This window comes from Callionymus lyra, chromosome 2 (assembly GCF_982586985.1).
Source record: "Callionymus lyra chromosome 2, fCalLyr1.hap1.1, whole genome shotgun sequence".
Classification (NCBI taxonomy): Eukaryota; Metazoa; Chordata; class Actinopteri; order Syngnathiformes; family Callionymidae; genus Callionymus; species Callionymus lyra.
Genome location: NC_141819.1, coordinates 34,048,592 through 34,066,040, shown reverse-complemented (window position 1 = coordinate 34,066,040; position 17,449 = coordinate 34,048,592). Strand labels below are relative to the sequence as shown.

Genomic DNA, 17,449 nt, shown 5'->3' with positions numbered 1-17,449 from the left:
CAATTATCAATGAATCTTTGTATGTCTTTGGACTGTGATCTTCTTTAAGTACGTCTTTAGTTAAGTTTGAACAGGAAAAATAGAGAAATGTATCTTCTAACTCAGGTCTGTTTTTATTCTCCATCATCTACAATTTAATTGCATTGTATTGCGTCCTTGAGTACATCCATTTCTGTTTAAAGGTAAACATTATCTCCTCATAATATATTAGAAAAGAAGTAGCGGTCAGATGGTTGGCTCAAATCAAACTAGATTAATAGGAGGTTAAGGGGTTAAAGAGGTTAAGGGAACATAACGTATTGATGTCAACAATTATACACAGTATAAAAAAGGATATTTTCTTGTGAATGTTATTATTAGGAGAGAATGAACACAGATACAAACTAACCAGACTCATCACTGAGATTTAATATACATTTTGTCGGGCCAATGATTATTGAGCTAATAGATTTTTTTACTTGAAAGAACGTCAGCAAGAATGGCAACTCCTAATGGGACCATAAGTTATAAGCACTAATAGTGTGGGAAATAACTACACAAATAATGACAGTGATGTCTTTTACTTACTACTAGATACTTAAAGACTCAGGGGTTGGGATGTGTTTGTCCTCCTGAATGAATTGGTGAACACATAGGTCACAAAATGAATGATCCTGTTCACTTTAAGTTTTTGTTGTGCCAATGTCAAGTCATTGAAATTTGATTAAATTTAATTTAAGTAAAATAACGTCTTTATTTCAAGTTATAATTGGAATAGCATTTTATGGTCAATCAACACGACTTCTCCCTTCACAGATCTTCCAGGGTGTCTTGTGCGTCCTCTACAATCTGGGCGATGGGGATCACAACCTCACCATACACAACTACCGACTGGACAACGGGGAATGGCACGAGGTGTCCCTGGAGAGACACGACAATGAAATAACCCTACGACTGGACGGCGGTGGAGGACAGCGGGAGGTTTCAGGATCGGAAGGCCGGAGTCGAGAGATCATTATTGACCCCACTGTGGTGATACTTGGAAATACTTTCCCACTTGGAACCAACAAAAGCTTTCAAGGTAAGGATTTCTTGAAGGAGCCCTTCAGTGCTCGTTGATCGTTTAAGATGTGAGTCAGGTAAAGTACGAGTGAAGAATCCACAAATATGTTTCGAGTGAGTCGTTCACCCTTTCACACATACATCTGAGCAATTTTTCTTATATCCTATTCATAGACACGCTTCACAATCACACCAGTAGCACACTGTGTTAAGCCAACACATCAGAGAGGATTGTACCATTTACAATTGTTGACCTCTTATTTTAATGAGTCACCTTGTCACGATTATGCTTGCCGTCCCTTTCCTCATGCCTGTTGGTTTTGAAAATGTTCATTTGTAGCTCTGAAGCAAGCACTGAGAAGTGTGGTCAGAACAGGAAGTAGAATGAACAGAGGTTTGGAAATGAACCAGAATGACAAAAAAGAATAATTCCCTTTTCACTTTGGGCTGATGTAAATATTTCCATGTGTATATACATATGGATTTATGCTATATAAACATACAGTACATACATTATTATTATTTTTTTTTTTTCCAGATATAGATTAGTATTTACGATTTAGAATAGATGTTTATGAAACTTTGGTTTCACATTTAATTGCACTCATAAATCATTATTCTGAATCCGTGAAAAAAGTGACATCTTTGTCATCTGGCGCCCTGTAGGAGCTTTCATTTTCCGAAATCAGATACAGACACACAAATACCTCCAGGATGTGATTATTACTTTTGTACGCAAATTAAATTCCATTATAAAATGCCCCAAAAAATGTTTAATTCAAAGATTCTGTCACTGGAAACCTCCTCAGACATGGTCATCATTTTCCTCCAACATTCATGCAGCTCTGTGTCATGACCACTGTGTCATGTAGACAGCTCTGAAATTATATTCCAGGTGTGAATGAAAACTGTGATCAGAGGAATTCCTCACCTTTCAGCTGAATTGATGAGGCCTGTCAAAACAGGTTCTTAGATTTATTATATCTACATCACCGCCCTACTGTTATGAACAAGCACTTTATGTTTTCATTTTTAAGTTGCAGGATGTATTATAGTTCGGCTTTTTTCTTCTAGTTGTGAGACATCTCATGCAAATTATACACTGCAATGTTTGATTTGATTTTAAAAGATAACATATACAAGTAAACAAAAAAATATGTTTGTTCCTGGAGATTTTGGTTAAATGAGTAATGCAATGTGCAACTTTTGGTGGCCTTAAACAAAAAGGTCACAGCTCAATATATTTTCATTTGGTTAACAAATATATAATTATGATAATGTATATACTCACTCAAGCTGGAATAGTAATAATTAGTTATGCACATAATAAAACATTTGAATTTGTTTTTCTGTAAATATTGGTTTTCATTTGAACAGTCTGGTGGTGGTGTATAACTGAAGTCATTTTAGCATTTATCATATTCTTCTTTTCTATATTTTGCAGTGTTTCTGTAGTACTTAGATACTATTTGAACTTACCAGGAAGATAAAACATGAATCTTTATCTAATTTTGTGAGAAAAAAAAAAGTCTATGTGGCATCAGTACCACAGAGATTTCTGTTTTTCTGTTAAGACACTGGCAGGGACGAAACCAATGTTTCTATTCTGACAAATTAATGGTTTAACCAATGACAATATACAATTCATGTATCACCCTGAGACTTCCTCAGACAATGGAAGGCTAGCAGAAGTAAACAAGTTAAAATTTTCCGCCACTCCTCTCTACCTAACTAATTTTTTAATCTGAAATGTCAAAAATGCATCTTGAAGGGCTATGTTTGGTATTCACTAGTTCATGTTTTTCAATGATGATGTAGAATAATGCCTTCATCATGAAACTACAAAATTAAGCATACTTTATTGATATTTTGATAACAATGTTCACTTTACCGATTGGATAGTCCAATCAGTATCTTCAATCATCGTAGGTCTAGCTTTACATTTAGGTTTCAATTCTGCTGGAAATTGAACATCCGCACCATGTCTTCTGTCTTTTGTAAGATTGTGGTTTATTTCTCCTAATTTCTACATCCATAACTAATTGTTGTTTTTCTTATTACTATTATTATACTATATTTGTTTGAGGAGTTGTGTGAATTTTTCGACCTTATCCAATCGTGATGATGCTATGATGCCCTTGTGGCTTACTTCGCCGCAGGGACTCCGAGTATTAAGATTAATGGGTCTTTTAGTTTTGATTTCACTTGTGTTTTTTTTTCACAGACCTACTTGTTTCTTGATGGTGCACAGAGCACATTTTCCACTCTCTGTGTCAGACCTAAATAACTCGACCTTCTTTATTTATTTGTTGTTGGCAAAAGTTTTGAATTTGCCGTTTTATTTAACCTTCTACCAGAAAATATAGCACAGTGATAACTTAAGGCCCGCTAGCCAGATCCAGCCACTTTGACTGGCCTGTGGCCCATTCACCCAAAAAAGAATGAATGTGTGAGCCAATAAAACTGTATACACATTTTATAAACGTTGTGTTGCTTTTTGGCAAAGGCTGCATTCCACAATAAGCAAAGAAAAAACAGTTTAGATAATGCATACTTCCTCAGAGCAACTTAAAACAGTAGATTTAATGAAGAATGGAATGAAAATATCTACACAGATGTCTGCACTATTTACAAGGAGTTTAACATAAAGAGACATCTAGCTGTTGTGTTTCAATGCATTTGTGCTTAACATTCAATGGAAAATAGGGATGGAGGATGGAGCATGGCCAAAAGGCTGGACATCCATTTACCCCACATTTTAGTTGACTAGCCCTGCTCTAGCTCATCACCTAAGTGTTCCAGGTTGGTTTTAACATCAATGTCTCATTGTGTCTTTGCTAAACTACTGAGATTTGGCCTTTCTTTATTATTTTCTTGGAACGCAGATGCTGTTTTGAGTCGCTGACTCATAATGTACAATACATTACTGCACGGTGGCCTCTATTTCTGCACTACGGCAGACCGTGCTCCTTTTTTGGACAATTATTGCCACATCTAGTGCACTTATTCTTCTATACCCACATGATAGCTCTTAGATCTACGATCATCTCTCCTCTCTGGCTTGAGTGCTGCTGCTCCGCTCACTAACCTGCCCCTTAAACTCGACCAACGTGCACGTTCGCAAGCACGTGTGAGGTTTGGAATCTGACATTTTAATTACAATTTAATTTTCAGTCACACCAAAGTCCCTTTTTTCTCTGCAACTCAGTGGACACTTTGAATGTATTTCTGTGCTTTCACTATGCTACTGCACTCGATGATGAAATCTTGCCCTTTTTCAAATCACTCTCACCTAAGGCATGAAAAACATCTTTTCCATATTTTCTCCATCACTTGTTCATATTTATTATTGTTGCCCAAATTAACATAGAAAAATTTCTTGACCATTTTTTTCATCAAACTCCAGGGGGTTTTATAAAGTACAAACCTCCTCTTATTCATTTTTTATTACTTTGCCACTATTACTTTCCTGAGGAGCCTGGTCAGGATTTAGGGTTGTTCGGCTCGAATTTACCATGTGGTGACTCAGGTTTTGTTGAGTGCCTTCTGGCTATGACTTCCTGCAAGGTGCTCCAACCACAAATATGACCTTCAGCTGGTGCTGGACTCTCATAGGCCCAGCTTTCGAGACGCTCGACTAGGTCCAATAGGTCCTGTAGTGCATTACAGATCCTTTCCTGCGTACCCTAGCTTCAGCAAAGAGAGCCAGTGATCTTGTGCATCCTCTTTTAGCTCTGACTGTCTTTCTTTGGAGGTCGAGAAGTCATCTGTCGGCCTCTAAATTTTTGCCAGAGCAATTTTCAGCAGCTAGTAGTTAGAGAGTTTTGCAGTATTATTTTGAACTCCTGTATCGTAACCCAGGTTAAATGAATAGTTTAAAGCCCTCTATGCATGTTGTGCAGTTACCCGCCATTCTGAGCTGAGTATCAAGCAGTAGTAACTCTCGCACTTTATGGGGCAGCCCTTTATGGCCAGGGTGGGCTGCACCTAGCTGGGTGGCAAGTTAATTTAATTTCTTCTCTGCAAAGAAGATCCTCGAGGATTATCCAAGGGCGAAGTTCAGTTAGATGGATTTGCACTATTCATAGAGCCAGGGTTATGATATTTTAGTCCACGAAACGTATTGTCAAATATCAAATTCAGACATTGTTGAGTAAAACTCAAAAGGATATTAAAATATAAAGGTAATTGCTGTTCTTTACATGCTGCCTCTTGCTTCAGAGTCTAGATCTTAATGAACAGGACAGCTCCAGGCGCATCTATCAGGGATTGGTGATGCGTTTCATTTGTTTTGTTCCCCTTCTGCTCTGCGTCAACAAAAGGCTTTAACTGTTGTTCACCAGTTTGTAAACAGACCTTCAAGATTCTTTTTGCTTCACTGGTTCACAGTTTCAAGCATGTAACTAAGCCCAGTGGGGCTGCGACACTGGCTATTGGTCCACCACTGAGCTTATTATACTGAAATAATGACCAAACATGTATGAACATGTCTGCTCTTGTGTTTTGAATTTTACTGAAAGGCTTTAGTCATTATTTAAAGCAAAATTGTCTTTTCTAATTATGTTGCACATGTTGGAGCACTAGGACACAAATTCCACTTATGGTAGAGTTAACAATTATTTTTAATTTAACCAAGACTTTCTCTTTTCAGGTTGCATGAGGGATCTACGCCTCAATGGTCGCTACATGCCGCTCGACAGCCAGCCACGTGATGGGGTTTCCCAGGTCAGCATCCAGGGGCTCTCACCTGGATGTTCATCCGACTCCTGCAAGCGAAACCAGTGTAGCCTTCCGTTCACCTGCGTGGATTTGTGGAGAGTCCATGAATGCAGGTATGAACTCAGATTTTTTCATGGTGTCTTCATTATGTTGCCAGGCTGCTATCATTATCCTAATTGGTTCTGAGAAATTGTTGTTATCACAATATTATTTCTAATTAATGGCATTTTCACAGTAGTCCTTAAATGTGTATCTGGGGAAATTAAGCTTTCATGTGGCTTTGTCATATTTGATGCGAAAAGTAGTTTTTCCGAAAAACTTTTGGGACCTTCAATTAATCGTCCCTCCAACAGTGATCGGAAAAACACCTGCTCTTGAATAAACATCAACAGGACAACCGCAGTTTCATATCCTCACGCGGAGATCAATCTGATGATCAAATGGGAGCAAACTAGAGAGAGGAACTAATCAACAGAGATATAAATTAGAAGCAAAAAAAAAAGTAATTTCCCTGGCTGCTCAAAAGATGTATCGTCATGCCTTCATATCAATTCCAAAGGATACGGGGAAAAAACATCATTTATATAACATAACAACTCTAGATTTCTTAGGAACGTTTCAGTAACTTCCTGAATCTCATCCAACTCTGAGGACTTTTGACCATCTCATTGGCAACCTGGGAGAAATGCCAAAAGCCCAATCCTGTAAAATGCAGATTTAAACCTTGTGAATTCAGTCAAACACTGTCAGTTTTAATCACCTTTACAAAACTCATTCATTGATAAAGCTGTGAACAGAATGAATTTTCCACCAGTTATTCTTATATAGAGGTGTCGAGAGTGAGACTATAAAAAGGTCGTCAGCCTATTGAAGGGCAGGCACAGGGATACAAAACCACTCAAAAACCTCTATACATTTTGGTATTGTGGGAGGAAACCAGAGTAAACATGCCTGCATCCTCTTTCTACATTACCCTTTTTGCCTCTAAACATCGTCGAGAAAAGCACCACCAGCTCTTTCTCCTCCACTTTTAATCCTCACTCCTCTCCTGAGTATGCAAGAAAAACCTGAAACACCAGAACAATTAACCTTTGATCTAACCTTTTTTCAAATCGATTTAGAAAAACTGTAACTAGATTGTAGCATTATTACTTATTTGCCTTTCATCGTAATGGAATGGTTTTAAGATCCGTCTCTTGTGGTTTGTTTCTGGTCTACAGTGGGCTGATTATAACAAAAGTGCTTTAAAGGCAAATTACAATTTACCCCTTGACCAAGTCACACATGTATGGGTGAACAATTGAAAATTCTAATTGCCGAGGTCTTATATTGTTTGTATTTGGTTTACTTCTGTAACATTAAAAAAGAGGCAGAATCTGTAAATGAGGACAGTTAAGTGTCTCAACAAAAGGCATACTTAGGTAATACAGTTGCCTTATTATAAAACATGTTGATGGGGCTGAAGCTTTCATTTTCAAAAGAGGCATCCAAGAAACTCGATGGATTTGAGGAAGGGGCCAAAATCGTTAGAGTTTCTTGACTAACTTGTCTTTATTAGAAAAATGGAAAGCAGGGATTTGGATTATTTCAACCAGTAGTGGGCGACTATTAAAGGTTAGCGAAAAAGTTTCATTATTTTCAGAGACAACTAGACGACACTTTCTACTCTATTATTCTTACCTTTAAAAATATATTCCATTGAAACCTTACTTCACTTAGCCAATGAGAATCATATCATCACCATTAATTAACTAGTGGTTCTGGCTATAGGAAAAAAAAAGAGAGATTTTGTCTTGGATCTAAATCTAAGTCTTACTAGAAATACTGACAATCAAATGATGATCATAATACATAAAGACTTTATAGAATTAAAAAAAATGTTTTGTATAAATCTGTTCTTAAATATTATTAAAAGGCTGATGCTGATATGATGGTGTCACGTGCAGTGATGTTTAAAGTTAAACATATTTCCGTAAAAAATATTTTACACCATGTAAAATGATGAGTACTTTGCGCTCCTAACCATAAAAATGGCTCCGCAACAGACCCACCATTCCAGAATCACTGATGTGAAAACGAGACCCACAACGGTGTGTACAATATGTCTTTGTGTCTACAGAGTCGTCTTACTTTATGGACAAATTTGCATTTAAATTAACTCGTTCTCTTGAGCCACACATTTCTTCAGACTCACCAAGCCCCACTCCGAAAAAAAACTGATCAGATGTTTACATCACCTGAACTTGTTAATGATGCTCCAGTCAGGAGGTTCATTGAGCGCAGTAACACAGGCGAAGCTCGTGATCTTTGAGGAGGATGCTGGCAAATATTCACAGCCACAGCCTCTTTCATCCGCGTTGTGAGAGGAAACAATTAGCATCAACATCGATGCCTGGCAGCTGACGCACGCGTTGGGCAGAGATCAACTTTTCCACCCGACAACAGTTCACTACATGCCAAACACTTTCCTGCTATCACTGTGGACTCATTTGAATTGAATGAAGAGACTCCGTTTTTGTGGGTCTTTTATTGCCCGTCTGAATGTGCCACCGAGTTGAATTCCAAATGTTAAACTCCCACCACAGCCGTGCCCACCGTTTATAAGGCAATGAATAACCGAGCGAACCCAACCTGCTTTGGCTCTGAACTAAATGACTCTGATATTGGAGCAGTTTCAAATGTGTGATGGCTCTCCGCATGCAGGTTAGTTGCTTTTCTCTGTAGGTAATGGGAGAAATAGTGGTTGGACTGACTCATACACACTGAGCTTTTAGCTGTGCTTACTGGTCCCTGCAATCTTCCAAATCTCTCGGAACATCACGCACATTATCCTTTAATGCATTTCTTTCCTTCAGCCCTCAAATTGATATGTATTATCTATTTATAATAGATCATACCCCTATATATTTCTCTGAATGCTGCTTTCTTTTTCAACATATTTGTTCTAGCCAAGACATGATGTACTGTATTGTTGTATTAGCCTACACCTAGCTTTTGTCTTGAAGGAGTAGGATTTGTGCCTAAACTTGATTTAGAAAAAACAACAAAAAAACAACAACACGTAACACGTGTTATATGGTTCCAGGAAGCCACCTCCTACTTACTCTCACCACAGACCACTATATCATTAACGCACCGCTTTGTTTATACAACAAGTCCCTTGGAGGTGGAGACTTCCGGGATCAATGACGCACTGAGAAAAACCTTGATGCTTGACCAATCACAGCAGAGTGGGCGTAGCTATGGTAAACAAGTTGAATCTCCAGAAAACATCTTACACCTCGCTAACTTACTGAACTACCATATCCACCATCTTGCTTCTTACTGTCCACTTTATACTTTCTTCATTAATTAGTTTCCTAAAGTCAATCCCTCTATTTTCCAACACCCCTACTTCATTTGTCAACACGTCACCACACTTCTCCTGTGTACTTTGTTGTCTAGAGTACATCGTTCTATCCTTCCCTGCTATCCCAGTCTCTCAAAAATATCTGAAGTCCACCTCTCCCTCGGCCCAGCAACCTCTCTGTTTGCCCTAAGTCCACAATCCCAATACTTTTGTCTTCTCTATTTCACACCAGCGCATGATCCTCAAAAGGGATTGTGCAGCTTGGACTTTTATTTGACTGGCTTTAACGGCTAAGCACATCATAACGGCCCTGAGAAAACAGGACCCCAAAGAATTGTAGTTAAACACCCCTGCTTGACACCTTTTCTGATGTTTCTTTCTGGAAGTTCTTTTTTTTCATCCAGAGCCTGTGTTAACTTCTTAAAGAAACCCTGAACAACATTCCTCCGATTGTAACTGCCTTGGGGTATTCTTTGTCTTTCCCTTCTATGTTGCCTAGCGATATACATCACATTTCACCATCTTATCTTATAAATGATTTGTTCACCACAGCCATCTAAATCCTTTTTGCTAAATCTACCTCCATCTTTCCTTGAGTGTTCATAACTGCCTGACACTCATCCATTAATTGTCTTCACTAACATGGTCGTAGAGTTAGTGATGGGTTGATGAGGCTTCATGAAACAGCTCATGAGGTGTCATGACACAGTATCTTAATTTTGAAAGCCCACTAGATGGCACTCTTTGTTTGAAAGGGATGTCAAGATTATAAAGCAGAAAGTGCCATCTAGTGGCCTTTCAAAATAAGACACTCTATCATAGTGGCTGTTTCACAAGGCTTCATCAACTCATCACTAGCTTTCACTATCATCTCCATTTGGGTAAATCACTCTCATCATCTCGTCAAGTGTTTCCCAAAATGTGTCTTTCCCTGTCTTCTTGACACACTACCTGGGGGCCAAAAAACAAGCTGTATAATGAATATATCAGTCATCCTTAAGTGTAAATTGTCAGGTCATGTCATCTGGCAATGCCTTCTTTCACGGTGCACATTTATTATTTTTTTACGTTTGAAAATAAATGGATTTCGTAATGAATAAATCAGCTGTCACACACAAAGAGCCTTTTATATATCAGCCTATTATAGCTCTGACCTGCTATTCTTCATCTGAAAAATGCACCATGTATTAGACGTCTTTGTCGGTCTGAACTGCTGCCTAATGCATCACAAAACAAATCAGTCAACAAATAAATCAACACAGTTCTATCTATTCCTATGCTGTTGTTGTTCCCTTGTGGTTATCAGTTATCTTGCACAATATTTCAAGATTGATATGAACTTGTTACATTTGTATAAAATCTAAATTTACCTCCTAATTTACACGTCTTTAGTGAAAGTACCGGTGCCTCAAACTCTTAACTCTAAATTGAAATAGTCTCTGCCTGTGTCTGCTGCAATTAAGAGAAAAAACAGTTCTCATAACCTGTCTAAACAAGACGGGAATAATGTGAACAGGTGTGGTATTAGGTTGGTTTAGTGGTAAATACAATCCAGCATCAATATGCATGAAGGTATACAATCCTCCAGACACCTGAGGGAATCACACCTCATCTGCAGTGACATCAGCGCCGCTCCACCAACACTCACTAATACACTGTATTAATGGGTTCATGAAATGTTTGTTTGAGTTGTTACACTCAAATGAGCTTTTAATTACAGTGTGCTTTCTGTAGTGAGGCGGAAAATGTCTGGCTCTGTGCATAAACTCATCCTCATTAGAGTCAGAATTTACCTAAAAAAAAAAAGTTGCCTTCTATAGAGGCTTGAATGGATGAAAGTATGACTGGCTTTTTTTGTTTGTTTATATTAGTGTTCTCTTTATCCAACCTTGCCTGAGGCTTTGCAATAATTTTATTCAACTGTTAATTTGAATGCTATTCATGGCAATAAAAAACATTTGTTATTGGATTGTTACACAAGCATCTGCAACTTTAAGACAGAATGTTGTATGAAAAAGTTTCTGACTAGTCAAATAAAATCCCCAACAAATTCTCAAAGCCTTACCTGTGTTTGCCCTAGAATAAGCTATTGACGATATATTTACTTTTCAACCTGATAACTCTTGGGATGATCAAGTCACATTTGCGTGTTTTTCTAAAAAAAAAAATATTTTCAAATGTCTTCATCAAGTGTGGCCCTCATCAAAAAGAAATGTTTGGTCGCACCTGAACCATGTGTCAAAATACATTTAACACATTTTTTACACTTTCAATAAATAATGGTATTGACTAGACTATTTTTTGTAGAATGTTCCTATTATACTGTGTTGACTAATTCAAACCAATTTTGATTAAAAATGGCTCCACTCAATCTTCTGATAATCATCTTTTCATTGTGTTTCTATACGTTCATATCTTGTCAAAATGATTTACGATTATTTACTTTGTGTTCAAAACAACTCAGCTCGGTCACATGGTCTCATCACCTGAGGATTCAAATGGTCCAGTCATTTTTTATAAAGCACCAACAACTGCTGGTGTTTGTAAAACATGTCGTGCATGGCAAGGACGTCCCCAGAATATGAAGCAATCAATATAAAAACAAGAATAAATGAGTTTATTGCATTTGACAACTGACCCTTTTCGGCTGTGGAGGACAAAGACTTTAAGCTGCTTCAGGCGTATTTCCAACTGTGGTCCATAAATTCTCTCCCGGGTTACATGATGATATATGCACATTATATCGACATTTATGATGTGTGAAATGATGAAGTATATGACTAAGTGCAGTATATTATATTTTTTATATATATTTATTGAACATCTCAAGTACATTTTTATTCAAAGGTATTTTATTAAGGGTTTAAAATCAGATTCCTATTTTATGCAGTCTGTAATTCTTTGTTGTTTTTTTTTACCGCAGATGTCCACCGGGTCACATGATCCGTGTGAATGGAACCAAGAAGTCATGCGTGTACACGCTGTGTGCTACCCGACCGTGTCACAGAGGATCTTGCGTGGCCCAGTCGCCGACCAAATTCACATGCCACTGCTCGGACGGCTACAGGGGGCGCTACTGCGAGACAACGCTGTCCATCTACCGGGAGGATGTGGGCCTGAGCTTCAGCTCCCTCTTCGCCATCTGTATCTGCTTCATGGCTTTACTAGGTACCAAACTAAATTTATTTTATTTTTTGGGGGAAGAAAATGGGGTAGAATGATGATCAGACCTGACTGGAAGTCTGCACTTATGTTGATGATTCTTTTCTTGAGACACAAAAATAACAAAACATCCACAGGGCAAACAAATATAATGGAAGCAGGTTGACTTTGACACATTCCTCTTCCACTCCAACAAATGGTCAACTATCACGGCAAGAGCCGAGTGTTATTCCTGCTGAGTCGGTGGAAGGTTTAATGTTAGACGAGCAGGATACAGAAGATCTGAAACCATCCTGGTGCTGAATTGCCTTTAGATATTTGACTTGTCTATGAATTATATACACGCACCACAATAGCTTCCCCTACGGCTATTCTTCATCATAGTTTTTCACTTCATTAATTATGCACGTCACTGATGTATTGTACAACTTGAAGCTATAAGGTCCAGAATCTTGTCGTTTTATCACTACTATATATATACGTATATATATATATATATATATACGTATATATATATATATATAAACAGTATATATATATATATATATACGCACATCACTGATGTATTGTACAATTTGAAGCTATAAGGTCCAGCTTTAAATTATAAAAAGCTATATATATAGTTTTTATTTTATGTGTCTCAATGGGGGGACCTAAAGAGATATAACATGCCCATTGGAGGACACACATGCTCAGAGGCTGGTCCGATGAGCTCGACCTTCATTGACAAGTGTCAAAAAATGTACTCAAATTTACAAAAATATATAAGACATAGCAGACAAACATGCTATTTTTTTAAGAAATAAAGCGATGTAGTGAACTGACATGGCTCTTTTTCAATACATAAATGATCTACCTGTGTTGCTATTTGTGCGTGATTGTCCACCCAGTGCTGCACCATGAGCCAAGAGATGATGCATTGAGGAAGTATATTTTTTTGGCAGAGGTGGCAGTAATGACCAAAAGCAGGGTGCTAAACACTGTCAAACAAGAAGAAGAATAAAACAGAAGATGGGCTGTCTCAAATCGCGCACTTCTCTAAGTGCACTGCTTTACAGTAGATTGTAAGACAGTGCACAGTGCGCAAAGTTTGACAGGGTAGTACTGTCTCAAATCAAACACCACCGCTACACACTGACAGGAAATGACTTGAAACCTTCTTCTTCTACTACTTTTTAACGCTGATTGCAAACAGCTCTTGTAACACTATCGCCAACACTTTACAATTATTTTTGCCAATTGAAACAAGTTATTAAGTTGTGTATTATTGTGTTATTAATGTTGCTCTGTTATTTTGTGGTAAAGTGAGTGTTTTCATGGGACGTTCCCATCGGTATCTGCAACAAAGATGCATCGTAAGTGACTTAGCTTCTGTTTTGCGCCATCTACGTCACTAAGATGGCGACTGTTAAGGGTGGAAAGTGTCCATCGATCCACACTCAATTTTCTGGCCGTTTGAGTGCGCCAACTGAGCGTGCATTGCGTACTACATTTTCTCACACTGTTCAATGTAGACGCACTTGTGTACTCAAATATTAAGTATTAGTGCAGAAGTGCGTGTTTGGGCCAGTGGTCTCAGTCGATTTCAAACCCTTGTGATGTAAAACATTCAGAGAAAAGCATATGATACAGGAAACAGATATGTAAATTTGTCATGAATTAATTGATGGTGAGTTCTGCATAAAGAACTGCCCCAATGCAAAAAGAAAAAGAAAAACTTTCGAAAAGAAATAGCCTGAACTTGACAATGACTTTTTTGGTATGCTGGTTATTTTTTAACTAGCGGCTTTACTGCTGTGTTTCAAGCACTGTTCAGTAGAAGCATTTATGTTATTAAATGTATCTCATGTTACAATGTGGACACCTGCGTAGTATAGACTATATATACATGAATAAAAATTAAAAATAAAAATTTAGTTGGTGCAACTTTTATCTAAGGTTACGTTATATTCAAAATGTTTTCCACTCCACAATGTTTTGAAAGAGACTTTAAGTACTTTTGGTCATGATGAAACCTTTACATAATTATATGGTCATAATGATATATACAGTAGATATTATCTGAACATGAGAGAAGATTGGTTTTAGAGGATCATGACTGAGGATATTGGCAACAAGATATTGGTTTTTAAAACGGAAGCATCGAAGGCGACTTTGAAATATATGCCTGGAACGATTCCGGTTTCTACATTGATGGTTATTCATTGGAGGTTCTCATAAACAAAGGCAGGTCATCACTATTTTCTTTAAATGCCACAATAGTACGGGTTTTGGGAAAGAACACTTGTTTCCCTTTATGCATTCACAGAGTAAACCAATCTGTGTTTTTTTTTCGCTCGTTCTAGTATCTGTCTTCTACCTTGTGAAAGGAAACACGGCTTAGACTGCGCCTCCGGCAAAACCGTACACAGAGAAAGAGTTGTCAGTACAATGACATGTTCCCCTCGTGTAATTGAGGACAATACAGCGGAACAGTAAGGAGCAGTGCGAGCGCAGTACAAGAGAAGACAACAGATCAGAGGAGCAGAGAATAAAACAAGACACGGAGCAACAGCACAAAGAAAACAAGAGCCAGTTGAAATGATTACAGAGCAGAGGCTGCCGACTACAAAGGGACTAAAAAGAAAAAGCAACAGATTTGTACACAGAGCTGAGAATAATGGTGGCAATGTCACTGTGTGGCTGGTCAGGTCTGAGATTCTCATAGAGTATTCAGAGGACGACGCTGTCTCACCCCGATAAAGTTTCAATGATCACGACGCCTCCATTTCTCGTTATAAAATCACCAGCGTCGCGGCTTCAGACTCATCCGACCTTGATCCTGCCGAGGCTCAGGTCTGTTTTAAGTGTTAATTACATGATTTGTAGGCATATAATGTGCTGTTTATCCTAACCCGTGGAAATTGAGATCAGAGCTCCAGGGGTGGCTTCGCTAGTCCTTTCAATCTGCGTGGAGGCGATCATGCGTTGCTCACACTGAAACTCAAATAGCAGTGGGACAATCGTTTGTTTACGCACACCTTCCTCTCGACTTTAGTCCACCACAAATGTCTGAGTGGAAGCAAGATCATTAATTCTCCGGATACACGGCAAGAATAGTAAGGATGTGCCAAGGTGATTATTTTATACTTTGATATATCAAGTAAATGATTTATCCTCAGGTAGAAGCTTGAAAATATCTGTTTAAATTCTTAAATACACTGTTTCCAAGTCCTTAATGGCTTCTTTGTTTCTAAAAGAAGATGATTTTTAAAACTAAAATAGGTTTTTATTGTTTATTCCTCAAAAAATCAGTCAGAACAGTCATTACATATTTGGGGAAATCAATCATGATTTCCAGCTTGTGGAGGTTCTGGATACAGAAATCAATATTTAATTAAAATGAGTCAATAGTACAAAGACTTTAGTTTAAAAGTATATTTTATTTTCATTCAATAATCAAAATATATCATCACACTTGCATTAGACACAATCTTCACAATCTTGAATATGTTTTGGGATTGAGATTCTTTATTTTTTATACAATTTTCTCTTCTTTTCTCTCAAATTGTGAAGTTCTGATGAAGCTATCTGAATCCCTGTGTTCATAAACAGCAAACGTATTGGCACGCTCTGCTCTAAAATAAATTTTAAATAAAATAATGTTTGCTTTGAGAAGCTTTTCTAATGAAATCTAACTCTAATCAAACCATCAAACAATGGCCACATGAAGATTTACCAGCTCACCACTTGGCCATTTCCGGAGGAATAAGTGATGTTTTTGTTTAAATAATTATTTAGTTTTTGCAAAATGCAACACTAGAGTAACCTTTAGTGTTATTGTATGTATACTTTATTATATAATATTCTGTCCGTATGTCATTGTGTGATGTTACAATAGTAACATTTGGTTCAAAAAATGTTGAATAAAACTTTATTGACAAGGGTAGATATAAATAATGGGATTGCCACTGACTAGTGTGGTCAATAATTGTGTATTAGAAAAATAGTTTAAGATATTGTTTATGGAGTTCAAACTAATTACTGTGTGTCCCTGGTCAGCATAATGGACCAGATTTTCTTTTCATAGTTCTTCATTTAGCAGTACGAGATAAACTCAGGAGGCAACAGGAGATTAGTGGGTGATGTTATGTTGGATCAAAGTAATCTGAACTGCATCCCTGAAAAAGAAACATGAAACAAAGATGAAAAAACTACAACAATAATTAATTGTTCTCTAGCATGAAAGTACTTTGACTGAACTGCTTTATTTGGATTAAAGCACATGTATAAAACAAATATTTATAGCTTTTGAATGAAAGTCTGGAGTTTGACAGGGAGGGTTTTCTAAGGAAGGTCACTTGCAGGAACCGAATAAATAAACAAAGTTTCACCGAAAAAAAAGCTACATCTAAACCATTGCAGATGTAGCTTCCTGAAGCAGTCCTCAATTTTAGATTCAACTACCTTTTTTTAAACTGAGGGCGACACCTACTGAGCTATAGAAGTTTGATGTTTCAAATAGTTTGCAACTTTGCACCAAAGAAGAACGCTTTCTGCATCTTTCCTCTCAATTGATATAGTTAACCTTTGGTTAGTTTTGTGATGTGTCAATGAGGTATCATGATACACTGTCTTCATTTTGAAAAGGCCACTAGATGGCACTCCCAATATAACGATGCCAGATTTTTATTGAATCATGAGATTAAAGTCAAGATTATAAAGCAGAATAATTCCCATTTGGTGGCCTTTTAAAATAAAGAAGCTGTATCATGATTATAGATGGGATGATGGAGCTTCATGAAGCAGTGTCATCATTGTCAGAGCTCAGTAGGTGGCGCCCTCAGTTTAAAAATGATTCGAGGTTTTAATAGAAAAGCTGTTCAAGGCAATCCATTATAGAGCAAAGGTTTCATCTTGTGGACTGAAATAAACACACTGGTTCGAAAGCTTCATCAGATCATCACTAATCTTGAAACCTCATCAGCTGTTTCACATACTGTTGGTTTTCTCTGGACTCTGATTCCCAGATCAGCTCCTCTTACCAAGTGAACCCTCTTCCTGAAGATGTCGGTGCTGTACTGCAACCGTGTGTCTACCTTCACCGTCAATGATTAATATCCAGGCTTCTGAATTCCTTACGGAGCTTATATATTGATTTGGCACTGATGATGAGGATTCTGTTATCTTATCAGGGGC

At 37.6% G+C, this 17,449-nt stretch overlaps 1 protein-coding gene across 1 annotated transcript in view; it reads left to right on the top strand.

Moving 5' to 3' along the window:
* The window catches only part of LOC148086635 (neural-cadherin), a 288,414-nt gene that overhangs the window by 243,568 nt on the left and 27,397 nt on the right, over nt 1-17,449 (top strand). The window contains exons 33-35 of the mRNA XM_087784779.1: nt 796-1,060; nt 5,693-5,873; nt 12,033-12,277. Coding sequence (XP_087640905.1) covers nt 796-1,060; nt 5,693-5,873; nt 12,033-12,277 — 691 coding nt within the window. The remainder of the gene's footprint in view (nt 1-795; nt 1,061-5,692; nt 5,874-12,032; nt 12,278-17,449) is intronic.